The sequence below is a fragment of the Barbus barbus genome, assembly GCF_936440315.1.
Source record: "Barbus barbus genome assembly, chromosome: 12".
NCBI classification, from domain to species: Eukaryota; Metazoa; Chordata; class Actinopteri; order Cypriniformes; family Cyprinidae; genus Barbus; species Barbus barbus.
The window spans coordinates 13,427,506-13,454,442 of record NC_136740.1 but is presented as its reverse complement, the minus strand read 5'-3'; the positions used below and the strand labels follow the sequence as shown (position 1 = coordinate 13,454,442).

General features: G+C 38.5%; 3 protein-coding genes across 4 annotated transcripts; 1 reads left to right on the top strand and 2 right to left on the bottom strand.

Annotated features, from left to right (window-relative positions):
* Position 1: 1 nt before the first annotated feature.
* LOC306878251 (E3 ubiquitin-protein ligase RNF115-like) lies at positions 2-26,740 on the bottom strand. Of its 2 annotated transcripts, XM_079430478.1 has the most exons (10): positions 26,700-26,740; positions 21,808-21,902; positions 20,721-20,779; positions 18,482-18,536; positions 18,075-18,343; positions 7,153-7,221; positions 2,921-2,993; positions 2,740-2,833; positions 2,397-2,512; positions 2-988 (listed from the first exon to the last, which is right to left on the bottom strand). In XM_079430478.1, exons 2-10 carry the CDS (start codon positions 21,883-21,885, stop codon positions 869-871), a joined length of 933 nt encoding a protein of 310 aa, XP_079286604.1. In that variant the 5' UTR covers positions 21,886-21,902; positions 26,700-26,740; the 3' UTR covers positions 2-868. The 2 variants fall into 2 exon arrangements, with proteins under 2 accessions (XP_079286604.1, XP_079286605.1); XM_079430479.1 differs by lacking the exon at positions 7,153-7,221 and having other exon boundaries at positions 7-988.
* On the top strand, positions 21,911-23,851 carry LOC306878252 (uncharacterized protein). Its single transcript, XM_079430480.1, has 4 exons — positions 21,911-22,208; positions 22,463-22,556; positions 22,638-22,725; positions 23,430-23,851. Exons 1-4 carry the CDS (start codon positions 22,067-22,069, stop codon positions 23,835-23,837), a joined length of 732 nt encoding a protein of 243 aa, XP_079286606.1. The 5' UTR covers positions 21,911-22,066; the 3' UTR covers positions 23,838-23,851.
* Positions 24,038-26,524, bottom strand: LOC306878068 (putative nuclease HARBI1). Its single transcript, XM_079430164.1, has 4 exons — positions 26,382-26,524; positions 25,215-26,045; positions 24,846-25,049; positions 24,038-24,234 (listed from the first exon to the last, which is right to left on the bottom strand). Exons 1-4 carry the CDS (start codon positions 26,520-26,522, stop codon positions 24,229-24,231), a joined length of 1,182 nt encoding a protein of 393 aa, XP_079286290.1. The 5' UTR covers positions 26,523-26,524; the 3' UTR covers positions 24,038-24,228.
* Positions 26,741-26,937: the final 197 nt, after the last annotated feature.

Here is a 26,937-nt window from a genome sequence, read left to right as displayed (position 1 = left end):
TCTCTTCTGAGAATGCATATTTATGTCAACAAAAATCAAATAGGAAGATCCGATTGCATTTGTTGTTCGTCTGTATCATAAGATCAACATGTTGCCTTGTTTTTATTCAGTTTTATTATTAATACATCATGGTCATACACATCATATAATATATATTTATATACTTTAATATTTAGCAATTCATCGTCATTTTCATCAGTTTTTTTTTTGTCTTCCTTAAATGAGTTTTCCAACTAAAATTATTTACATTAGAAGAAACTGTAATAGAAATGAGAGTGAAAAGAACTAAATCAAATTAAACTGAATGACATTGATGGGTTTGCGATATATACACACCAGAGCTGGAATCAAAAAGGAGAGAGAGACAAAACTTCAAGATGTCCTGGACAAAAGGGATGCAAGAACAAAAGGCCTGGGGAAGTAAAGCAACGTTCATAAACCGCAAAGACACGGTACCCCATCCCAATGAGAATTCACATTGAACGATAAGAGGCGGGGAGTACAGCTCATCTCTGGGGAACCGAACCCTATACCATCTAAATGGGGGTTGGGAGTTGTGCTGCTACAGCAACAATATGTGCCCGACCCTACCCTCATCCTGCACTGTTTGTTTGTTCACTCGGGAAAAGGGAAAGGGTAATCTAGGCGAAATTCTGTGTAGAAAACTCTGGAGGAGATCAAAGACGTCTGAAAGACACAGAAACATTAAGATGGACGGTGTTAGAGAATAGAAGTAAACAAACCATAGTAAAAATACACCAGCATGGTGGGATGAACACAAAGAATAGACAGACAAAAAATAAAAAAAGACATAAGCTTGGGTTAAGACAGAGCTCGGATGAGACGGGTGGATGTGTGTGCGTGTGTTTCAGAAGGACCATCTCTCCGGTGTGCGAGGATCAGTGTTTAGGGAGGAAGGCTCTGATGAGGAATGAGTGCCGCTTTCATCCCCATTGAGGCTCTTCCTGCACACAGGACATGTGTCGTGCTTCAGGGAGGAAGAAGAGAAAAAGGTATGTCAGTGACAATTCGTGACCTTGAAAATATAGTTCAAACTGAAACGGAGCTTCATAAGTGACTAAAATCTGAGCATGATTGGATCTAATAAGCACAAAAAAGCAAACTTTCCAGTTCTGAACAAAATATAGTTACTGTTCACCCTTGACGCTGTCTGCTGTGTTGGTATCAGTGAATTCACAACACTCATTCCTCATAAAGAACACATAAGATGACTTTATGACTAAAACTTTTTGTAAGGCTGCATAATTTCTCTATTTACTGCTTATAACACTTGCACCATCAGTCAACTTAATACAAAAGTAAATATTTTCCAGATAATGTTCAATTTGTCTTGGCTTCAGAACAATAATATATAAGCCAATTAATGAATTTAACAAACAACGCTGTCTTTAATATCACACTTACACTACCGTTCAAAAGTTTGAGGTAAGTACTTTCAAAAATAAACACTTTTATTCAGTGAGAACAGAATAAAAACATTGTAAATGTATTTACTATTTCAAATAAATACTGTTTTTCAGTTTTATTTTACTTTATCAAAGAATCCTGAAAAAAAAATCACTTTCCACAAAAATATTAAGCAGCACAAGTATTTTCAACATTGATAATAATAAGAAAGGTTTCTCAGCATAATAGAATGATTTCTGAAGGATCATGTGACACTGAAGACTAGAGTAATGCATGCATAAAATTCAGCTTTGCAATCACAAGATTAATACATTTTTAAATGTATTAATTTAAACTATTTACATTGTAATATTATTTTAAATTAATACATTTTTAAATGTATTAATTTAAACTATTTACATTGTAATATTATTTTAAATGACATGACTGCTTTAGTATATTTGTGAACAAACAAATACAGCATTAGTCAGAGTTCTTTAAGACAAAAACAAATAATTAAAAACTCTTACCAACCCAAACTTTTGAACAGTAGTCAACATTGAATAAATTTGGAAAATACATAGCTGCCTATAAGATGATCATGTTAATCATACTTTTTGGCATTTTTTTTTTTTTTTACATTTTCTTGGTCACATTTTGTTAATTCCATCTGTGCAAATCACTTGGATATTGGAGTCAATAAAATGTGTTTGAAAAACAAAAAAAACACCTAAAATATTCCTGATGTTTTTACACTTATAATTTTGAGCTACAACTCCAGCCTTTTAATTACATTTATCAGATGTTTATACACAAATAAAATAAAATGCTTTCAGAATATATTTCTGGAATATATTTCCATTATCGTTCATAATTTTTTCTTACTTCAAAAGATTCTTATATCTAAATGCGTTCATGAACTTTTTCCTATGTCTTTTCCCCATTCTCTCCCTTTACTCCAGTTCCTTCCTCCCTATTGTTTCTCTCACCATTTCAAGCCAGGGCACGATGCAGTCACTATGGAAGATGTGGTTACAGGGCAGCTGCCTGACTGGCTCACCGACCGTGTAGTCTTCCTTACATACAGGGCACTCCATATTGCAGTCTAGGAAACGCAAGGAGAGAGAGACAAGGGGTCAGAATAATGAGATTTCAGTAGACGAGTGCCTGCCTTAAATAAGAATTATAATTCATCACCACACAAGAAGGTAGGTCAATGACCCCCACTGAGTCTGAAAGCCTTAAATCATAACTGAAATGACACACTGCCTCTGACAGACCAGAAGAAAAAACAACAACAAGGGCTTCAAAGAAAAGGGAAGAGAGACTAACCAGTGTGTTCCTGAGTGATGATAACAGTGGGGAGGGAGGAAATTTTCTCTTTCTCAGCAGGAGGAGGACCTGTGTTCTCAAACTGACCCAATAACTGTGTGAGAGAAAGATTCAGATGATCAGCTTGTTTGCACAGAGCCACGGATCAGGTAACGTGCACACACAGCCCCTGCTCAGCTACCTGTGTGATGACTGCATCCAGACCCCCCTGTCCCCAGGCGTAGTCCCCAGGGTTTGAATGCAGCATGCCCGTCCTAACAAACATACACACAAACACCAAGATGACCAGCTTTACCATATTTAAACAGAAATTGGAGAAACAAAAAAATACACACTTGCCATTTATAAAACTAATGTATATTATATAGGTCTAAATTAATTATATAACCCATTTATTTATTTATTTATTTATTAGTGATGCAACGGATCACAAAACTCACGGTTCGGATCATACTACGGATTTTGAGTCACAGATCGGATAACTTTTCGGATCAGCCAAAAAAAAAAAAAAAAAAAAACCTCAGCAGAAATTACTAGCTTAACTGCTGTCAGTAATAAAACAAGAACAATTACACAAATGACAAGAATAGATGAACAGCCTACAACATAAACTTATAAAGACAGTAACAATAGTATTCAGGTGCAGAAATTTAAAAATGAAGTGTAAAACAATACAATAATGCTTACTGCATAAGTTAAACACAGATGATTAGCAGACAGAAGCAGGTATTATAGGCTGCTGTCTCTTTAAGACTAAATGCACGGACCTAATATACTGACACACATCCGGTTTCTTGCTCAGCTGCCTGTATACTTTAACTTAAGACATAACCGAATAGAATAATTGCCAAAACGGGTATTTTAACTTAACTTTGTGTATGTATCCACACGTTGAGGCGTTGTCTGAAACGTGGTATCTGAATCGCGCCCCTCTCTCTCTCTGCGTGTGCGCGCTTCAGTGTGTGTGGCAGGTATGTGTGTGGCAGGTATGCGCACTACAATAATGAGCTCTCCACATTTGTCATTAAAATAACGCCATAGTAACAGTTTTGCCAGGTAACAAGAAACTTGTCCATATTCATCACTGTTATTAGACATGTTAAGTAATGACAAAATAAAACACTTGATGATAGGCCATCATCTGTACATTTTGGAGGGGGGATACTTTTTATAGCAGGTTGAAAATACAGTCTGAAAAGATACATATCCCACTATAAGTTTTGCTAGGTAACAAGAAACTTGAGTAACTGTTTTTATTACGTGATCACTATTGCTTTGTCTGTTAAATAGATAGTTTGATATGTACTTTGTGTTTTATGCGTTTTTAAAGGAGTCATCGGATGCCTATTTTCCACAAGTTGATATGATTCTTTAGGGTCTTAATGAAAAGTCTGTAACATCGTTTTGTTAAAATTTCTCCATGGTAGTGTAAAACAACACTGTTTTTACCTTGTCAAAAACAGCTCTGTCTACAGCAAGCTGTTTTATTGCATGTAGCTTTAAATGCAAATGAGCTCTGCTCACCCCGAGGAAGGCGGGATCGCGTGATAGAAGGGCTCTCTCTCGCGCACGCTCCACTTTTCAGTTCTCATACAGCACGCGATCAGTTCTCAGAGCTCAAATACACACACAGCAGTCCAAATATCTATCATGTAGAGTATCTCACGGAAATACAGTCGGTTATGGTTTAAGTGAGCGTAAACAGGTGGGTGAAAACTGAATGTGTGTCAACAGGTTATTACATGCATACCTTCTGTCTTAAATGGACAGCATTCCTAATTATCTGTCATCAATATTAACCAACAAAAGATGTTAAATAAATGTATACTTAAGTAAACCTACTGTATCTGAACAATTAGTTTAATTTATATCTCTACCAAAAAATGAAAATTTATTCCAGTTTTTCCAAATTCAATCCTTGATTCAAATCTCTCATAACTAAGGACAATTGATTTGGTCTAAAGAGAGAAGAATTGATGACTATTTTAGTTTGAATACTACATATAAAATAGCTTCCAAAATAAATGTTTGTAACTGCAGTTTGACTAAAAGACTATTAAGCATTTTCGTCTTAAGATAAAGACTAAGACTAAATCACAAATGGCTGCCAAAATTAACACAGTTCTTCTGGAGGTGAAGCTGGATCACGAAAATGACTTGCGCGAAGATAGACACATTTAGGTCTATCAGGGGCACATTCCCTTCAGAAACAAATGTAATCCACTGCGTCTTCAGCGGCACGACTGCTACAGTGCCTTGCGGAAGTATTCATACCCCTTCATATTTTTTTATGTTTAGTTATGTTGCTGCCTTGTTAACTGCTTTAAATTAGTTTTTTTTTCTACATCAGTCTACACTCCATACACCATATTGACAAAGCAAAAACAGAATTGTCACAACTTTGTAAATTAATTACAAATAAAAAATATATTTATATAAATATTTAGCTGAAGCACCTTTACAGCCTCAAGTCTTTTTTGTTTAATGCGACAAGCTTTGCTCGTCAGCATTTGGCAATTATCTGCTATTCTTCTCCTCACCTCTTCACCTCTCAAGCTCCGTCAGGTTTTATGGGGGCAGATGCACATTTTCAGGTTTCTCCTGAAATATTTGATTGGGTTCAAGCTTAGGCTCTGGCTGGGCCACTCAAGGACATTCACAGAGTTGTCTATAAGCCACTCTTGCTGTGTGTTTAGGTCCATTGTCCTGTTGGAAGGTAAACCTTCTGCCTGTCTGAGGTTCTGAATGCTCTGGACTGGGTTTTCATTAAGGCTCTCTCTATATTTTGATGCATTGAGCTTTTCTTCTATTCTGATGAGTCCCTCAGTCCCTGCCGCTGAAAAACAGCCACACAGCATAAGGCTGCTACCAGCACACTTTACTTTTAGGATGGTACTCTGCAGGTGATGAGCAGTGCCTGCTTTCCTTCAAACATGATGCTTGAAATTGAGGTTCATCAGACCAAATATTATTTCTCACAGTCTGAGGTCCCTTTAGGTGTTTTTTTTGCAAATTCTAAGTGTGTTCATGTGTCTACACTGAAGAGAGGATTGAGTCTCGCAACACTGCCATAAAGCCCAGATCGATGGAGTGTTGCAGTGGTGTTTGTCCTTTTGTAGATTTCTCCTATCTCCACATACGATCATGGAGCTCAACTAGAGTGACCATCAGGTTCTTCGTCACCACTCTCTAACCAAAGCCCTTCTCCATCAATTGCTCAGTTTGGCCAGGAGGCCAGCTCTAAGAAGAATCCTGGTTGTTTCAAACTTCTTTCATTAAGGGTAACAGAGACTACATGCTTCTGTGACCCTTCAATGAAGCAGAATTTTTTTCTGAACTCTTCCCCAGATGTGTGGCTAGACACAACCCTGTTTCTGAGCTCTACAGACTGTTCTTTTGACCCCAGGGCTTGGTTTTTGCTCTGATATAAGGCAGCAACATAAAGCGTGAAAACAAATGAAGGGGTAGGAATACATTTGCAAGGCACTGTATATGCTCATTAATACATCCAACAACAGAACACCTCAATCGCAATGGATATTCTTGTCTACATCTGGTCAGGTGGTGAAACAATGGCGGACTGATGACAGCTCACTCAGGGCGGGTCTATGTCAAGACAGCAATCCAGTCTGTGCAGAAACACTACTGTCAATCAAACAATCGTGGGAGGGCCTGGGTCTGTGTGACGTTACACAGACAGGCAACTGAGATCGGCTCGATTTGAGAAAGGGGAAATGATTTAACGAGATAAAAAAAAAAACACTGGGTGGATCTTTATCATTATAGGGTGGTTGTGTACACACACTACCAACACACATTTCGGTTCAAACAACTTGTAAAAGTGCATGTCGCATCCAATGACCCCTTTAACCCAATCACTGTGAAGGACATAGACTGTCAAACATGCACAACTGTTAGCCAATCATAGCATTGGGTGTTTACTTCCGAGTCTACAATCCACCACACCTATTCAAACAGAGCGTAAAACAACAGGACAGAAAATAGCCGACAACTTCTAAATTATGTTTTTTAATGTAAAAACCTTGATAACATTAAGTGGACCTCAGTACAAAATAAAAGACAGGCAGTTCATGACTCCTTTAAGAAGCAATCACTATACAAAAAAAATATATAACAATAACATTATATATAAAAAGATGTTAAGTAACATGAGTCTTTGTATGCCATAATTCAGTGAAGCTTAACAACTCAAAATATCAATTACCTCATATTTTTAAATGAAAAGACCACTAGAAGTGACATCTAGAAGACATCTGTCATTGTCATAATTTACTTTAAAACTTTAATTAAAAAATAACATAAAATAAATACATTTATCCATCTATATATATACTGACTGCCCAAATTACATAGTTACAGTAAAATGTAAAATGAGTAAAATATTTTCTTTACCATGAGAGTGGAGGAGAGCCTGGTACTCCTGAATTGGCAAAAAGGCCAGCGAGAAACTGCTGTACTATTCTAGAAGGAGAGAGGAGACATCAATGAGGAACTGATATTAGTGTGGGGGGAATTCTGCCAACTTCCTCCATTTTTTTTTATTGACATTTCATGAGCTGTTTTAATCAGTCATCTGACCTACATGCAGTACATATAAATATTACCAGTAACTTAAAGCCTACAGGTTTTGTTCTCCACATTTTTTGTGGAGCAAAGCTGTTTTACACATCCTAGTTGAGAAGAAAAGCCTCATTCATGTTACTAAGCTGGGACGTAAACCTTTCTGCAGAAGAAGTGTACTACCTATTGTAATACTATGGCAGACCTAACGTTATGGGGTTATTTATGACCAATTTTTTTTACTTTATTTACTACTCATTATTCCTATATTTAGTTTAAGTTTTCTTCATTGTTTTTAAAGAAATCTAAATGTCCTGGCATTCATGCCATATTCACACCAACTATGAATAATTAAAAGATTTATGTATACCTTATTTTTATTATTATCATTGATATTATTTAATGTGAGGATACTTATTTATAGGATATTATTTTTACCTAGTGCTTTTTCTTCATGTTCATGATTTAATTTATATTTCATTATTATATCACGGTACCTTGCATTACAGTATCTTTGCATTAAAAAGCACCCATGTAAAGCAACCTATAATGTGCACATATATGCTGTGCTGAGAGCGGTCTAAATGGATGTAAAGAAGCCGTCATACCGGCGTTTCCTTTACACTTATGTTGTTTTTACTTTTATTTTTGATTTTAATGTTTGTAAATACATTATTTTTTGTACATAAATGTGTGCATTGTACATTTATTATCATATTAATGTTAATAAATGTTCATATTATTGTTTTTCATTCATTATTTTTTTCATTTTAATGTGTGCGTGCGCATTTTCAAACACTCATGAAAAGCTTTTCTTTATAGGTGTTCTCATTCTTTCAATTAATATTTGTTCAGAGTGATCCTGTCTATCAATGTGTTCATTTTCAAGTCATTTTACTGTACAGTTTCAGAGAAAATTAAAGGCAACATCACCCCAAACATTCTTGCACTTGGATCATTTCCTTATATTTAAACACTCATAAAAAATGTTCATTTATAGGTTAGCTCATTCTTTCAAATTGATATATATATATTCAGAGTGACCCTGACTATCACTATATTAGTTTTCAAGTCATTTTACTGTACAGTTTTGGAGAAAACTAAAAGCAAAATCACCCCAAACAACAAAATGCATCCTAGCACTTGCACTGTGTCCCATTTTCCAACACTCATAAAAAGTGTTCCTTTATAGGTTAGCTCATTCTTTCAACTGATATTTATTCAGAGTGACCCTGACTATAACGCTCTTCATTTCTAAATTTTTACTGTATAGTTTTGGAGAAAACTAAAAGAAAAATCACCTCAAACAACAAAATGCGTCCTAGCACTTGGATTATTTCAGTATATTCAAACACCCATAAAAAGTGTCCCTTTATAGGTTTGCTCATTCTTTCAGTTGATATATTCAGAGTGACGCTGACTATCACTGTATTCATTTTCAAATCTTTTACTGTACAGTTTTGAAGAAAATTAATGGCAGATTCACCCCAAGTGTAAAAGTCCATTCTAATTCTAACATCATGTCCCATTTCCAAACATTCATAAAAACCTTTCCTTTATAGGTTTGCTTTTTGTTTCAATTGATTCCTGTTCACAGTCACCTGTCTATTGCTGCATTCATTTTAAAGTTATTTTAATGTATAGTTTTGAAGAGAATGCGGTAAATGTTGAATGTCACATGATGAAACCCGGAAAACAGGTCTCATCGCTTCCGCTTCTCGGAGAGTGCATTAATAACAGTATTAAATAATAGTGATATCAATGGACTTTTAAGGTAATCAGTTAAATTAGCTAGCTGTTTTTATTATTGACACTTTATTCGACTTATATATAAATGTTAGTGAAAATAATAAAAATAAAAAAACATTTATCAATCAACCCACATATGTGATAGACATTAGTTATGATTATCTTTAGTGTCTACTTGGCATCTTGAGTAAAACAGCTTCATATTTAACGAGGCCTATGCAAAATGCGTGAACCGGAAGCAACGAGACCAGGTTAGCAGAATACGGAAGTCTGTTGCGCATATATCCAATTAAAGGCAAATTCGCTCCAATCATGTGTATACTTGCATTTCTACATCATGTTCCATGTTCAAAAATGCACAAAAGTGTTTCCTTTACTGGTTTGCTCATTCTTTCAATTGATTCCCGTTCAGAGTGAACCGAACTATTACTGTATCAATTTTCAACTGATTTTACTGTATAGTTTTGAAGAAAAGTAAAGAATGACTCCAAAAATCAGTGCGCGTTCATAATTTCCTCTATCAAACATAAAAATCTTTGCATTTTACATCATGTCCTATTTTCAAAAACTCACAAAAATCTTTCCTTTATAGGTTTGCTTTATCTTTCAATTGATTCCTGTTCACAGTGACCCTGACTATTACATATGTCATTTTACTATATAGTTTGAGAAAATTAAAGGGGTCATATGATGTTGCTAAAAAGAACATTATTTGGTGTATTTGGTGTAATGCAATGTTTACGCGGTTCGAGGTTCAAAAAACATAATTTTCCACACACTGTACATTATTGTTGCTCCTCTATGCCCCACCTTTCTGAAACGCGCCGATTTTGACAAAGCTCACCTTCCCACACCGTGACATAGACATGTGGGGGTGTGTTTGAATGAGCCATTTTAGGAACGCGTGGCAGAGTCTTAACTTTTATAAAGAATATCTCTATGGGTTTGAGATTTAAACTTTACAGTTACGTGAACGTGTCCGTTACGTACGTAACCCTCACTCCCTGATGGAGGTAACAGAGACGTTATATGTTGTGACGACATTAGGGGTTTACTTGGGAGCCCCAATCATCTCTGAGACAAGAATGGGAGAAGAAAAGCATCCACTATCCAATGGGCCAACCTCTGCTTGGAGACAGCCTTCCCTTTTTGCTGACTTGCAGGTTCACCACCTGGTCTCGGAAGGGAGTGGTGGGAACCTTGGGCATGTATCCAGGCCGGGGTCTCAAGACGGCCCAAACACAAGGCACTCTTCGCTCACTGAAAATACTTGGAGGTCCCCGACCCTCTTGATGGAGGCGAGCGCAATCAGGAGCGCTGTCTTAATAGACATATTTAAGCTCAACCGATTCCAGCGGCTCAAAGTGGTCCCTCTGAAGTCCAGCCAGGACGACAGAGAGATCCCAGGAGGGCACAAGGGGTGACCTAGGCGGATTTAACCTTCTGACACCCCTCAGGAACCTAACGTCCAGGTCATACTTCCCCAGAGACCAGCGATCCACTGCATCGTAGCGCCCCAGCCCGTACTGGAGGCATTCAAGTTCAAGTTGTGGGGGACATACAGTGGAACGAAATGTCGTGTCTCGCAGGACCACGGTGCTACATAAATACAGACATACAACAATGAAGTAAAAAAAACACTATAAACCTATACACTACTAACAGATTTAACTATAAGTATACTATATATATATATATATATATATATATATATATATATATATATATATATATATATATATATATATATATATATATATATATATATATATATACACACACACACACACACAAGTATTTACCCTATACAAACTAAAAGAATAAAGGATAAAAAAAATACAACTATATGAATGCTTCACATAAATATTACCCTATACAAACTAAAAAATAGAAGATAAAAAATACAAACTATACGAATGCTTCACAAATACTGTACATGTGCAAAGAGACATTTGAGTCAGCAGCTGGTTGGGGAACAGTGCAGGATGATTTGTAGTGCATGAGCATGTAAACATACATACGACATGCGACACTTGTCCTAAGGGCACCCCGGCCCGTAGAAAGGCAAGGTCCAACCAGGGAATGAATGAGTGGCAACACATCGGCGTGATGGTCACACAATCTGTACCACAGCGTCATGCCAATCTTGGGACTTGGGAGTGTAACCAGTGCTAGAGTGGTATCATATGAAGCAATCCAAGCTGCGTCACTGTGGCTGCGGATGCCATAAGCCCCAGGAGACTCTGAAAGTGTTTCAGTGGTACCACCGTCCTACCTCTGAAGGAACTCGTTGGTGAGACGCGCCGTCATACTCCCAGGCTAACTCCATAATGAGGAAAGAGATTCTCTATACAGGTGAGAGCTTGCTCTTTTCCCAGTTGACCCGAAGCCCCAACTGGCTGAGGTGCCGCAGCACCAGGTCCCTGTGATCGCACTACTGATCTCGCGACTGGGCCATGATGAGCCAGTCATCGCGATAGTTGAGGTTCCTGATGCCAACTTCCCATAATGGGACAAGGGCACCCTCCATGATCTTCATAAAGACACGGGGGAACAGGGACAGCCTGAAGGTGAGGACCTTGTATTGCCATGCCCAACGCCTGAATGCAAACCGTACGAACGGCCTGTGTTGGGGAAGAATTGAGACATGAAAGCATCCTTCAGGTCGATGGCTGCAAACCAACCCTGGGATTGGAAGCATCTAAGGATACGCTTCTGTGTCAACATCGAAGCTTGTGATGGGCCCGATTCGAGACCCACAGATCCAGGATTTGGGCGAAGACCACCGCTTTTTATTGGGCACAATGAAGTAAGGGCTGTAAAACCCCTGCTTCATCAGGGACAGGCTTGACTGCATCCTTTGCCAACAGGACAGCAATCTCCACGCACAGGACAGGGGCATCTCAGATTGTCACAAAGTCTTGAGGACGCTGCTGAACCTGGATGGTCGCCTGGCAAACTGAATCACGTAGCCAACTCGAACTGTCCAAATGAGTCAGCAGGACTGGTTGGGCAGTGCAAGCCATGCCCCTAAACTCCATGCGAGTGGCACCAAAGGGACAATCAACATACCCATGGAGGTGCAGCAGTGCTGGATGGTCCAGAAGGCAGCGCGTTCTGGCTCATCACGACATAACTCCCTTTGTCCCTGGAGGGACTGGCCAGAGACGTGTGGAGAGGCAATGTGTCCCCAAACTGCAATCTCTTGGCCGCTGGCAATAGGGGACATCGTGGGCGATAGTGAGAAGGTGGCGCATTGCTCACTGTCAACCCACGAGCCAGATAACCCAGAGGAAAGGGAAAGTGCTCTTTTGTTGAAAAAGTGGTTACCACTCGCCATTGAGCAGGAACAAAGGATTTTCCACCCGGCCCTGCTCCGGGGAAGGAGCAGTGCAGTCTCCGGCACCTCTTGAAAAAGAGCAGCTTCCCACATCTCCGGGTTGCTCGTGTCAGGGCCGCTTCGTCGTCTTCCTGGAGGATGTAGTGGACCGCTTGGACACGTGGGACATCACCTTCCTACGTGGAGCTTGACGCACCGGCCTCAACGGTGTCTCAGGGCAGAGCAGTGGAGGAAGCAGGAGGATGCCCACAGCGACGACCAGGCTGAAGTGCGGCCCACCAAAATAAATACAGTCATAGTCAGGGTCACTTTGAACAGGAATCAATTGAAAGAACAAGCAAACCTAAAAAGGAAAGATTTTTATGGGTGTTTGAAACTTTCATTTTGGAGTTATTTTGCTGTTAGTTTTCTCTAAAACTATAGAGAAAAATTACTTAAATTATTACAGTAGAGGATTATTGTGAATATGAATCAATTGATAGAATAAGCAAACCTATAAAGGAAAGATTTTTATGAGTGTTTGGAAATGGGACATGATGTAAGTGTTAGAATGCACTTCTACACTTGGGGTGAATTTGCCATTACATTACATTTCCTTTACTTACTTTTGGTCATTTAGCAGACGCTTTTATCCAAAGCGACTTACAAATAAGAAAAAGTAACTAAAAGTTAACACTGTAAATACTCTATACACACCCATTTAAGAAAATACAGAAATGAAATAAAATTGACAAATGCATACAACAACATTTCAATAGTAAACACATAAAGGAAAAAAATAAAAAGCGATACTAATATCCTTTGCAGGTTTTCTAGCCCAGAGGAGTCGCACGGTAGAGTCGATGGTCTTTACACACTTTGGTCTTCACACTAAGAGGGCTTCACACGAGGGCTGCCGCGACCACTGCCACGGTATAATAACCTTTTTTATACCTATCTAACAAATCACTACTACAATTCATCTGAACCCACTTTCCTATTAATCACTAAAAATGGCCAAGCAAGTACACACACTGATAAGATACGTGATACAGTATGAGACCAAACGCGATTTCAGCAACTCTCAACATAGTAAACAAAATAAGCGTTTCCTAGCAACGGCAACTGCGCTAAACACTGAGACAAGTAAATACACTTACGAGCTGATTTTAACTTTCGCTGATAGACTGCTTCTCTTAAAGACTATTTCATTACACTGCCTTCTGCTGGCACTTGAACCCACTTTCCTATTAATCACTAAAAATGGCCAACCAAGTGCACACACTGACAAGATACGCGATACAGTATGAGACCAAACGCGATTTCAGCAACAAACTGTTTAACAAACTAAACTATTAAACTATTTAACAAAGACGCAAACAAAGGAACTTTGTTGTTCCTCATCCTATGAAGTTGACCAGCGCCACCTCCTGGATTGATGATGTGAAACAATGGCCAGCAGTCACATATGTTGACATAATCAATTATCTTGTTTTGTCTGATGGTGTAGATGGCGAGCTTAGAAATTATAAAAGCACGAAAACATACAGTTATTTACTAGGGGTGTAACGATACACCAGTGGCACGGTTCGGTTCACGGTTTTGGAGCCACGGTTCGGTTCGGTTTGCTGTCGGGGTAGGGTTCATGTCATCTTACCAGCAATGCTAAGGAACAATAGATTCACTTAACTCAATAATAACAATAACTTGACTTAACTTTTTCTTTATTGACTTTGGCTTCACATTTGTAGTTCAGTCAGCATACCGGAGTAAACAAAAATTAAATAAATACCTCCAATGTAGACTAGTCAGAATAAAACATTTGTCTCTTTAGTGAAGTCAGCTTACCTGAAGTAAACTAAAATGAAATAAATAAACTCCAATGTACTCTAGTCAAAAATAAACACTGGTTTGTCCACTCTAAGAAAGTTGGAAGTTCAATTAAGTTTTAAGTTCTTTTTCAAAAACACCATCATGCAGCACAATCTGACTGAAATGCGGTCGCCTCATTCGCGCGAATCGCGCCACAGGATGTCTAATCGCGTCTTTGCATTGACTTAACATGTAAATCACTCGCGCTTATCACGCTTCATTCACGTCTGGTGTGAACGCACCATGAGAAGTGTTTCCTGTCGTATAAGAGAGTTTTGTGAAACAGTTATGACAGATTGTGTGCGCTTTGTCTATGACACGAATTCCATTCCTGTACTCCACTGGAAAACCAAAGTGTTCCCATACAGGAGACTTAAATGTGTCCGGGGGATCTGCAATTTCAGTACTATGTGAAGCAGCCATCCTGCATATACTAGCAACCGAGTGTGACGCTCACTCCCAAGTCACGTGAAATGACATGCACTTGGAAAACAGTAAGTTTACAATATAATATTTAGAACAAAATTTAAGAAGCTGTTATTAGTCGTTACTAATACAATTTAATCAAATGTAAGCAAAGAAAAATTAGTTTAAATTAATAGTTAGTTAGAGATAAGTGCCATTAACCTCAACAACGGGCAGCAGGGGGCGTAAGAGTACCGTGGTACGCCACGAGAGTTCCGCGATTCGTATCGTGGGTGGTGTATCGCGATCTTTCCGTTCGGTTTGTGATATCGTTACACCCCTATTATTTACACAGTAATACAATTGGACGCATTTTGTTGTTTGGGGTGATTTTGCTTTTAATTTTCTCCATGACTATACAGTAAAATGACTTGACCATGAATACAGTGATAGTCAGCGTCACTCTGAATACATATCAATTGAAAGAATGAGCAAACCTATAAAGGCACACTTTTTATGAGTGTTTGAATATACTGAAATAATTCAAGGCTAGGACGCATTTTGTTGTTTGGGATGAATTTGCTTTTCATTTTCCCCAAGACTATACAGTAAAATGACTTGAAAATGAATACAGTGATAGTCAGCGTCACTCTGAATATATCAACTGAAAGAATGAGCTAACCTATAAAAGGCACACTTTTTTTGAGTGTTTGAATATACTGAAATAATCCAAGTGCAAGAATGTTTGGGGTGATGTTGCCTTTAATTTTCTCTGAAACTACAGTAAAATGAATACATTAATAGTCAGGATCACTCTGAACAAATATTAATTGAAAGAATGAGTGAACCATATATATATATATACATACACACACACACACAAACATTTATATGAAAAAATAATGAATAAAAAAACATTAATATGAACATTTATTAACATTAATATAATTAATGTACAATACAAACGTTTATATACAAAAATGATGTATTTACAAACATTAAAATAAAAAAAATAAAAGTAAAAAACAGCATAAGTGTAAAGGAAACGCCGGTATGGCAGCTTCTTTACATCCATTTAGACCGCTCTCAGCTAGGGCTGTCACGATTATGAAATTTGGCAGACGATTAATTGTCTAAAAATAGTTGCGGTTATTGGGATTAATTGTCTGTTTTTTATGGCTTTCATTATATAATTGTAATTAATTTAAGGGTTCAGTAAATAATTATGATGATATCTTTTAATCTTTCTTTAGTTATTATTTTGCAGTGTAAGATTACATAGAGTACTCCAAATTCTAAGAATCGGCCAATACAGATCCAACACCAGCGCTATATTTTTTCTACACCACTACAAAATATCAATACTGTGTTTGTGGTACTAATAGTCACTCTTTTTTAAACCCTTTGTTAAACAGAATCCACTAAATACTAATTTTCTCACTACAGAGAAAAACTACATTTGAATAAAAATATATAAGCTATGAAATTAAACTAGCTGACTGTATAATTTAGCAGCAACGATCTTGCAAAAAATTATTTGGTTCACATTACACAATTTAGACAAGTTTATTCTGTTAACTATTTGTATTCTTACAAAATACATTCATGAAAATAAAATAGAAATCATGAGAAAAAGAAAGGCCTCTAATGGTCTTTCTGTGTGCAAAACTTTGATCATCTGAAACGCTTGAAACAAAGCTCTTATGCACATCTAGGGTGAAGAATGATGTGCTTAAAGCAACATAAGTCACAGCGCGCTGCACTCCACACGGTACAAACACAAAGAGAAATGAAAGAGCAATGAACTCCAGCAAGATATAGTCATTTTATGCGAATCCCCAGACCTTTATCTACACATCAAGTATTATAATGGGGATATATCATCTTGGAGAGAGAGTTTTTTCCGTGCTGACTGTCATAACTGAACGTGACGTGCTGTTTGAATGCTGAGTGGAGAATGACTGACAGCTGCAGCAGAAGGAAGATGAGTTTCTGTAAACTTAAATTTAACAATGTAAATATAATTATGTCCCTCACATGAAAACCAAACTGTGCTCTTCTGTTTCTTTTGGTGTATGACTCCCCCTTGTGACGTATAAAAAGCACAATAATTGCGGTTGTCTGAAAAAAAACGCGACGGCAAAGAAGCGGAGCTCCTTCAGTACAATACAGAAGGAATTGAAAGAGGCAGGTTTGCAGACCTTTCTTCAGTATCCTGCTACTCTGAAGATCGTCATGAAACACGGCGAGACCAAACTAAAGCACTCACTGGATGAAGCGCGTCAGTTCCTGAGCTCCATTCCGGCTCCTCATTCTCCTGGGATGGACGTGGCAAGGGTTTGACTCGACTTCTGATTTACTGATCAAGATCTTCATGTATCAATCGGCTACTTACAGTTCTTCGTGTAAGCTAGGAAACTTGGTATCACTAATGTACAGTTTTCAATGTACAGGATACAATTATTTATGTTTGTTTCCTCGTTATGGAAAGTACACATACTCTTTTTATTTTAATTTTTTAGCCCCACTTTATCACTCGTGTGAATTCTGAGTTATTCTGTTCTCTTATAATAGAGCTAATGGCGGTGTTCTAAAGAATGGTACTGGCTGTCATGTTACAGTCACTGATTAAGACAGGGGAGGGCGGCAGCCTTGGGTTTTCACCCCAGTTTGTAAAAGTTTTATGGGGTGGGTTTTCTTTGTTAATGGGTTTTTAAAGGCAGACCTGACAGTTCACTTATTTGTTTGATATTAATGACTGAAATTAATATAATAAGTTGTCATGTCAATGGTTTAAACGGTCCCCATAAACGTACAAGTTTTTTACAACTACTGTGGCGAAAAAAGGTTGACATTGCTTTGATCCAGAAAGCTCATTTGTGGATGGATGATGTTCATGATGCAATAATAAATATTACGAGGTGGTCTCTTTTGCTGCGACTGACAGTAAAACTAAAGGTGTTTTGATATTTGTTTGAAGAAATTTAAATATTTCCATTTTAGACAGAAATTATAAATGCTGAACGAATTGCCTGTACATCCCTTGCGAAAAGTAATTCTCCCTGATAATTCTGTTGTTTCTGCTTCAGTTGTTTGCTCTTTTCTCCTCGTACAATCATCCAGGCCATTGTTGTTTTTGTATGTGTTATTTTTTTGTTTCCTTTCATGTACTTGAGTTTCCCTTTTAAATAAAATTAAAAAAAATTGTTCACAAAAAAAAAAAAGCATGCCAAATATTCATGCTTGTCTCGTATTGGTGTGAACAGGCCTTCAGCAGAGATTCAGTTAAAATTAAAAAAAGAAACTATGACAGATGAAAGGGCAACCTCAGAGAAAAGAGAATGAAAACAAATCCAATGATTTGGGATACAGAACATGATCAAATGAAAAGCTGAGATATTTTACTTACCCCTCAACAGCGGGAGAGCGATCCGGTCGACTGCTTCCTCTGGATCGGTACCTCCTCTGCGTGTGCAGGCGTGGAGGACGACCAGGACCCCAGTGCTCTCCTCCGCCTAGAGGGCCACCCAGGGACCCACCAAGCCCACCTGGGACAGAACCGCCGAACGGCCCTGTTCCGAGACTCCCAGACCCACTGCCCCCTCCCGGGATCCGCTCAGAGTCAGGACTGTCTAGATCCAGACTGAACGGCCTCTCCACGAACAACAGCTGCCATAGCTACAGTGAAAGACATGGCTATGAATGAGTAGAGAAATGTACCTCACTCAAACTTACTCAAAAAATCCTCATCAATAACAGCTACACGATCTGTATCTCAAACAGGAAAGATGTTGTGGAAGGAAGGGGTCAACATACCTCGGCAAACTGTGAAGCTGTGTCATCAAGGCTATTTGAACTACTGTCCAGAAGACTGAGGATGAAACAATCACATTCATGTCAGACCTGGCTACATACTGCTGTTTCATGGAACTTGGCAACATACACTGCAGTACAGCTGACTGTCACAGCGAGGGAGTCATTGATCTAAAGCAGTGCTTCTCAATCCAGAACTACACAATTTGGATGTCTAAGAAAGCTGCCTCGCTGCCCATGGTGTCCAGACAATGACTTCACAGAAGCATTTAAGTGATAAGGCACCTCCTAAGAAAACTGGTTACGTCTGTTTTCATGTTAACTTTAGTCATAACCAAGCAAATATTTAATGACTGCAATGTTTATTGTTCGTTAGGAATGGTGACATGCGTTAAAAAATTAAAAAATGTGAACATTTGTGAATTCATTTATTTTGTATTTTTTAATATACCATATTCAACAGCTGAACTACACAAGCAGGATGGTGGGATACCACAGGCATCTATGCTGCCTTCATAAGATGACCAACACTTCCCTACTACATAGTATGCAAAAAGGAGTATATAAAATGTAAAACATAAGTGAACATTACCCAAATAACTGACTGCATCAGCTGAGACTGCATTCAACCAGTGGACACGTTGCTATCCTACAATGCCAAAGCAGCTGAGGAGTCATTAGATTTGAAAAGTTGAGAGAGCTGTGAGTTGAGCAACTCTTTTCTAGTGTAAGTAGGTCAATGACAAATAAGAGTGTCCAAGATAAAGAAATAAAAATAAAAATCATTATTTTATATATCTAGTTAACTCGTGCAAAGCTCTTAGAAGTGAACTCATTCATGGTTTCGAAAAACTTTTATACAATTTTCAAGAACTTTCAATTTAAATGACACTAAAATGTCTAATGTTGTAACCATCAAGAAAAAGGTACATTTTCTTTACACCTTGAAAAATGAAATGCTCACATCTTGCATTTTATTTTAAGCAAATATTATGTAATTAATTCCAATAATGTATTTAGCTTATTACATAATCTTGTCAGATGGTTGCACCACATTCCACAGCTTGAACTAACCTTGCTGTTTCATAATATGATCAAATTATCATATATTTTAAGAGACAGTTTCAACCTTGACACACAGTCATTAAGGTCTGCAAGGTCTATCATATCATTTCCTGTTTTATGTTTTTTTTTTCTGAAAATTTCTCTGCACATCAGATGACATGAAAAAAATGAAAAAAAGAAAAGAAAAAATTAACAAAACTTGACCACTGTTTTTTTTCTTTCTAGCAAACAATATAAAAGATCATGCAAACTACTTAATGTTTTTTTTCCAAATCACAATGTATAAATTCCATTTTTATGTATTTTAAATAGATGAATATATCCACAAAAATCATTTCACAAACCACTATGTGACTGACAATTTATTTTAAATTACTTGTTCAATACTACTTAAGTAACTTATTTTCAAGGTTATTGCTAGCCTAGTACATAAGCAAAATAATACATTTGTTACCAGACTCTTCATATTTATATAATTTAGAACTTATAAGTTATATGAAAAAAAAAAAAATCATACCTTGACAAAGGCTACTTGTTTGGCCGAAAAGTTGGTAACAAATAAACAGTGCTTAAAAGAGTGCAGTTATATTTTTCTTCATTTAGTCTTGCACCTAAAAAAGGCGTGTGTTTGTTTTACTACTTTAATGTTCAGCAATGTATTCACAGCATTCAAAAGTTCTTCAATCAACAGTCGAGAGGCTCTTCAAGTACTTTCACAGCATGCACTGAATATAATGATTTCAGATGCAGCACAGGTCTATCAAAGACCTAATGTTATAAATAAAAGAGAAGACAACCACAATGTGCAGTACGCTGGAAATCTAAGACCAGGATTAAGAACCACTGATCTAAACCCCCAATAAATTCCAATATGACCCAAACTAAACTGAGCTGGAATTAAACACAATTAAACTAAATCCTTCATGTTCCTCTGGCAGAATGGTGGCACAACTATGAATGATCTTCAACTCTGCTTAATTTATCAATATTAAAAAAATTACATCACAGCTCTGTGTTTACATCTTTTACTTGACATGCCCGTTGGGTGGTGCTACGAATCCAGGTGTCACAATCGATTTCTTTACTCCAGAAGGTGCCATTGTAATCTAGCAGTGCAGGAGTTGCAACATGCCACTGGAGGCAACAAATGAGGAAGTGCAGCCATTGAAAAGCTCACCTGGAGTCTTCTGTAACCTCCTCGATGAAGCCCGAGTCACATCTGGGACAGATATACTCCTGAAGACAAGCAAAATCACAATTAGAATACAATATCGGAAAATCACATTGTTGACATAAAAAAAAAGCTGGTTTTGTGAGGAGACACACATTTGCATAGCACTACAATAAACACTCATTTGAATTTGAAAACCAATGGTCCTGTATGAGAAGAGACACTCCCTGTAATGTGTGTCATTACAATTTCTGGCTGATTCAAGAGGCTGCTTCCCTATTTTTTTTGAACAGGTCAAGACAGGTCATCCTGTGGGTCTCCAACAAAAGTAGGACAATGGCTGCTTATCTTGACATGCAGCACAACTCGGGACACTATTCTGCCTTATTCACACTATATACACTAAACATGAGCCAGTTATGATTCATCTTCTGTGTACAGTCGTTTACTAAGTTAATTGGGCATTAAACAAGGGATTACACACAACTCATCCTCACCGGGACAGCTCATGATGGATTGACTTACTGACACACTAACCAACAAGTGCTTAAATTAAACAGTCATTGACAGATTTGCGTTGCACGTCAAATGTCATGATATTTCAAGTAAAACAGAAATACTTAGTATTCCGGTTTCGCTTTTGAAGAGAGTTCAGGATTGATCCCATTTAAAGGCTTTTTTTGAAAATCTCTAAACTGCAACAGCTTGAACTGAACGCTTATTAAAGTCTAACATGTCCTAAAATGCGAAAAGGTCACTACTTGTACAGTAAAATAGTTCGAAAATATAACAAAAACACTAAGATTTGAGTGTAGCATTTGTGCTACTGATAAAATACGTCAGTTTTCTCCGTTTTTCCGTGCACGAGTATCAGTTTTACGTTTAAAAATAGCGGTCGCTGATAAATACGTTTGTTTTTAGTGTGTATGTAACGTTACAAACAACAAGGCACACAGGCCTTTCGCCCACATCAGGTTGATACACTGCTAGTATGCTAACTTTAGCACAGCAGCGGAACCTGTGAGAGCGACAGCGGTAGTACAGAAACCGACGAAGATGAACCGGCTGTGCGTTACAAGCGACACGGACTCACCGGCAGTTTGGGGCTCACTTCACCCTTACAACAGTGACAGAAGAAGCGATGCGGAGGGACCGCCGCAGCCTCCGCCATGTTTTCCGTGAGACTGTCTGTAGGCGTTTCTCAATGTCAAGGAAGGATCCTCGGAAGCCAGAATTTCGAGGATGCTACGTCATCAACATCCGTCGAAGGACTGTTCCAATGTCGAGGATCCTCGGAATTTCAACCAAGGACTGAGTCCTTCGTTCGAAAAATATCCCATACACAGGAAAGGATGCATAAGTGTAGCCTTCGCGCTCTTCGCGCGCTAAAATCACCCACAATCCTATGCGCGCAGCTTTGCTATCTTGCTCAAAAATTCAAAATGTCGGACGTTAGCGGAGTCGGAGCGCCAACGGGGCAATATCTGTTCAAATGTAAGTATATTTACAAATTACTTAAAAAACATTTTTGTATTAAAAAGTATTACTACCGTATTGATATTATAAATTCTAGAAATTACGTTATTGATAGCTAACTGAACCGGACCTGTCATTTCATTTCACAATTATTAGCCGTCACCGGCATTTCTTTACTAAATAACTAACTTAGTTAAGTTGTCCAGAGTAATTTAACGTTAATATTATACCGTTCACAGCGTTATTCATAGCTTTCTCCTCTTTTTTAACAGGGACCAAGGAACAAACGGAGGCGTTCATTCGTCTCCGTGCAGAAAAAAAACAACTGTTTACCGGGGGGAGAGACACCGCGGCGAACGGATATCGGTGAGAAGTAAATTATTTAATGTTCAGAAGTGATAGCTGTGTATTAATCTTTTTATTTCTCCCCCCGTCATTCACATATAGGCTTATTTTGGAGAAGATGGGGCTCGAAGGGAGGGTTTCCCACGCCCAGGCCAAAAAAAAGTGGGACAATTTAAAAACCAAGTACAAGGTGGGAGAAAAGTATGGAAATAATTGTTTATCCACATTTTAATGTAACTTGTGATATTTGAAGTAAGCCTTGAATGTTAATCTGACAGACTTGGGCCTGCTTCCAGTAAGTATATGCAGTGTAGTGTACAATAGTACTAATACACTACCATTCAAAAGGTTGGGGTCAGTGAGAATTTTATTTTTTTGGAGGAAAGAATTGAGTGCTTTTACTTATCAAGGAATAATTAATTTGATCAAAAGTGACAGTAAAGACATTTATAATGTTACAAAAGATTCTATTTCAAACAAATGCTGTTCTTTTGAACTTCCTATTCATCAAAGAATCCTGTGGAAAAAAAACTGTACAACTGACAGACCAACAACTGTTTTCAACATTGATAATCATAAATGTTTCTTGAGCATCAAATCCTCTCATTATACTGATTTGTGAAGGATCATGTGACACTGAAGACTGGTGATGCTGAAAATTCAGCTTTGATCACAGGAATAAATTACGCTTTACTGTATATTCACATAGAAAACAGCTGATTTACACTGTAATAATAATTAATACTATAACAGATTTTTGTAGTATTTTTAATCAAATAAGCACAGCCATGGTTATCAGAAGAGAATTCTTTTAAAAACATTTAAAATCGTACTGACCCCAAACTTTTGAACGGTAGAGTACAGCATCAAAACTTTTTGGTCTTCACTGTTTAGGAATGTAAGTGTCCTGCAACAGGCCAAGGGACAGAGGATGGCAAGGCGACAGCAGGAAATTGGCCCTGGTTTGCCCTCATGGACGAGGCATTAGGGCAGTCTGCAGCAGTCTCGCCCCCTTGCCTTATTGCCTCGATCCAAGAGGAAAAACCAGGGCCAAGCACTGCACAAGAGGTAGATGAAGGGAGAGGTGAGGATGAGGAGGAGGAGGAGAGAGTGAGAGACAGCAGCAAAGAGAGAGCAGGGCACAGAGGAGAGAAGAGGAGAAGGGAGCGAGAGGATCCAATCCTACAGCTACTGAAGGAAGATATTAAATACCAGAGGGAGGCAGATGAGAGGAGGGAAGCAGAGGCCAGAGAGAGGTCCAACCGCTTTTTTTTGCTGTTGGAGAGGTTGGCGGAAAAATAAAGTCAATTAAATTGAACTGGTTTTGTCTTTGCCCCTTAATTATTTAATATAAACTGTATATCCATTTTTAAAAAACCTTGTTCTTTAGACTGCAATAGAAAAACAAAACAATGTATTGAACAATATCTTCACCCTTATTTTACAACGTTTTGTGATTCGGTATTCCAAGCTCTACAAAAAGCATTAATTTCATCTTTGTTACATAAAAAAAATTTATTTAAACATTTCTATATTGACAACTATATACATGAAACAGCAAATTCATTTAGAAAACATTCTCATATCTACAACTATATACAACAACTTAAACATTTACAACTATATACAAGACGAGAAGAACACGGCCATCAGCCACACTGCCTACAGCACCGCCGGTGCTGCTGTTGTTGCTTCAAGGCTGCAGACAGAAGAAGAAGAAGGTTTCGGTTAGTCCAGTGGTAATCCAATCTGTCATGTAAGATGATAATTGATTCTACAACAGTTGCAGCATATTTAATATTGTATCACTGAAGGTAAATAAAATATACTTAAAGGGATAGTTGACCCAAAACTGAAAATTTTGTCATCATTTACTCACCCTCAAGTTGTTTCAAACCTGAATTAATTTCTGCTGTACACAAAAGAAGATATTTATAAAAATGTCTGTAACCAAACAGTTGATGGACCCCATTGACTTCAATAGTATTTTTTTTTCCTACTATGCAAGTCAATGGGGTCCATCAACTGTTTGGTTACAGACATTTTTTTAAATATCTTTTGTGTACAGCAGAAAAAAGGAATTCATACAGGTTTGAAACAACTTGAGGGAGAGTAAATGATGACCGAATTTTCATTTTTGGGTCAACTATCCTTTTTTTTTTTTTGGTCAGTTAAGACCATAATACAGTACATCACTGGTACATTAAGTATATTTCAATTACCTTCTTGACTATGGGTATTTTCCAATGGTGGTGTTGTATGTACTTGGATGTAAGCACAGCAGGTCATAGTCCACACTTAATAATTCACCTGACAAAAATAGTCATGGTCAAGAGGTGCCTCGTGGAGTGCAGACACCTCGTTGGTCAGCGCAGCCCGCCAAGCAGCTCCACTCCGGCTCTCCCCACCATCAAGCTCCACAGGTGGCTGGTTGTTCTCCTCCTCCACAACCTCTTCCAGCACATCCCCGACACCAACACAAATGTTGTGCAAAATTACACACGCCGTCACCACCTATGCGTAAGGCAGAGCAAAAGGATACAAGACTGTTGAGATATGAAAAACATGAACACAGAAGGTAGTGTGACTAGCAGTTGTTAATCATTAACTGTTATTTTGAGTAGGATACTATGATTTGATTAAGAAATCCACTACAGAAGTATTGCAATTATGTATTACCTTAGGGACAAACAGTGTATGTACTTCAAGTGCTTCTAAAAAGATGCACCTGAAGCGGGTTTTCATCATTCCAAATGCACGCTCAATGATTGTGCGACCTTTGGAATGATGGTAGTTGAACCTTTGCTCTGCCATGCCTCTCACTGGCCTCTTATATGGTGTGATAAGGGACAGGGGTTCCTGTAGACATGGGTAGCCACCGTCAGCTAGGAGAAAATACCCAGGCGGAGGGTAAGTCCCCCTAGTGTAGATGGGGCTGTTCTTGAGAATGCGTGCATCATGCACACTTCCTGGGTAACCCACAAAGATGTCAATAAAGCGGCCCTGATGGTCACAGACTGCCTGGAGCACCACTGAAGGGAAAAGCTTTCTGTTGTTGTAATCGTGACCATCAGGGCCGCCAGGACATTTTATTCTAATGTGGCAGCCGTCTACTGCCCCTGCTGCCTTGCCAAATGCTTGGTGATTTGCCAAGCGAGCAAAACCATCCCCAACCACTTGGAGCTCCTCTTGTGTGCGAGGGAAGTGGACAAAATGGGGTAGCACAGCCACCACCTCATCTGCCATCTTGTGGACAACTCTGTGCACTGTGGGAAGAGGCATGCTAAAGACCCTGGAGACAACTCTGTAGGCTGAACCGGTTGCCAGCCAGAACAGGAACACGAGTGTCTCCAGGGTCGGGCCCCATCCGTGCTGCCTGTCAGTCTTCAGGGCCACCATCAGCTGTTGCATGGCCTCTCTACCCAGCCTGAAGTCTGGCCGAGTGTCCTCCCCTCCATAGTACCGCTGTAGTACTGGCACTGTGGCATTGATGGCACAGTAGTGCCGAGCCTGTACAACATGTAGAAGAGAGGAAGGTTTAAGTATAATTTCAGTTTTGCCATTTATTTAATGTTTATTAAACTATTAAACATATCAGCTCAACTGATTTGTACAACTTGTTTGTGAGATAGGACAAGTCTTTAACAAATAGTTGTGAAATTATAAATATTTTTAAAATATTACGCAGTTCTGTTCACTCAGGCAATGTAATCGTTTTAAATCAATACACTCCTTTTAATCATGTTGATTCTTTGACTGTCAAGTGTGTTTAACCAGTGCGGGTCAATTTGACATAATGGATGTAATTATTTTTAAATGAATGATAAGAGCGTTAACGTTACTTACCATCCCACGTCGGCAGAGGTGGCGACAAATTAAAATTCTCCTCCTCCTCCGAGCCTGACGCCGATGCTGCCTCACCATCTCCATTTCCATATTTGAAAAAATGTTGTACAGCAACCAAACCAATAATGTTTGCACTTCCATTTTTCAGCGCCAAAAGCGGACCGTTTCACTGACGTAATGACGCAATAACGTGCACTTGCTAGCCTGTTCCATTTACGTGTTCTCCGAATGTTTAAGAGGAGCCTCGCCTAGCCTCTGAAGGAAGTGACTTGGAAGGACCAGTCCTGCCAAGGACGTATCCTTGACATTGAGAAACACCTTGTGTCCCAAACAGCAGCAGCGCTGGCCGTCGGTCCGCCCACTGCAGAGGGAGGCGCTCTGACATGAGTTCGGCGCTCCAATTCAATTCAGAGAGTCGATTCAATCGGACGGTTCTTTATAAAGAACTGGTCAAAGCCATACTGATTCAGTGTTACGTTTTTTTTTGTTACACATCCTTATAGCGGCAGTGAAATATGCTTTTTATAGGCCTGTGAAAAGTAACGTTAAAATAAAG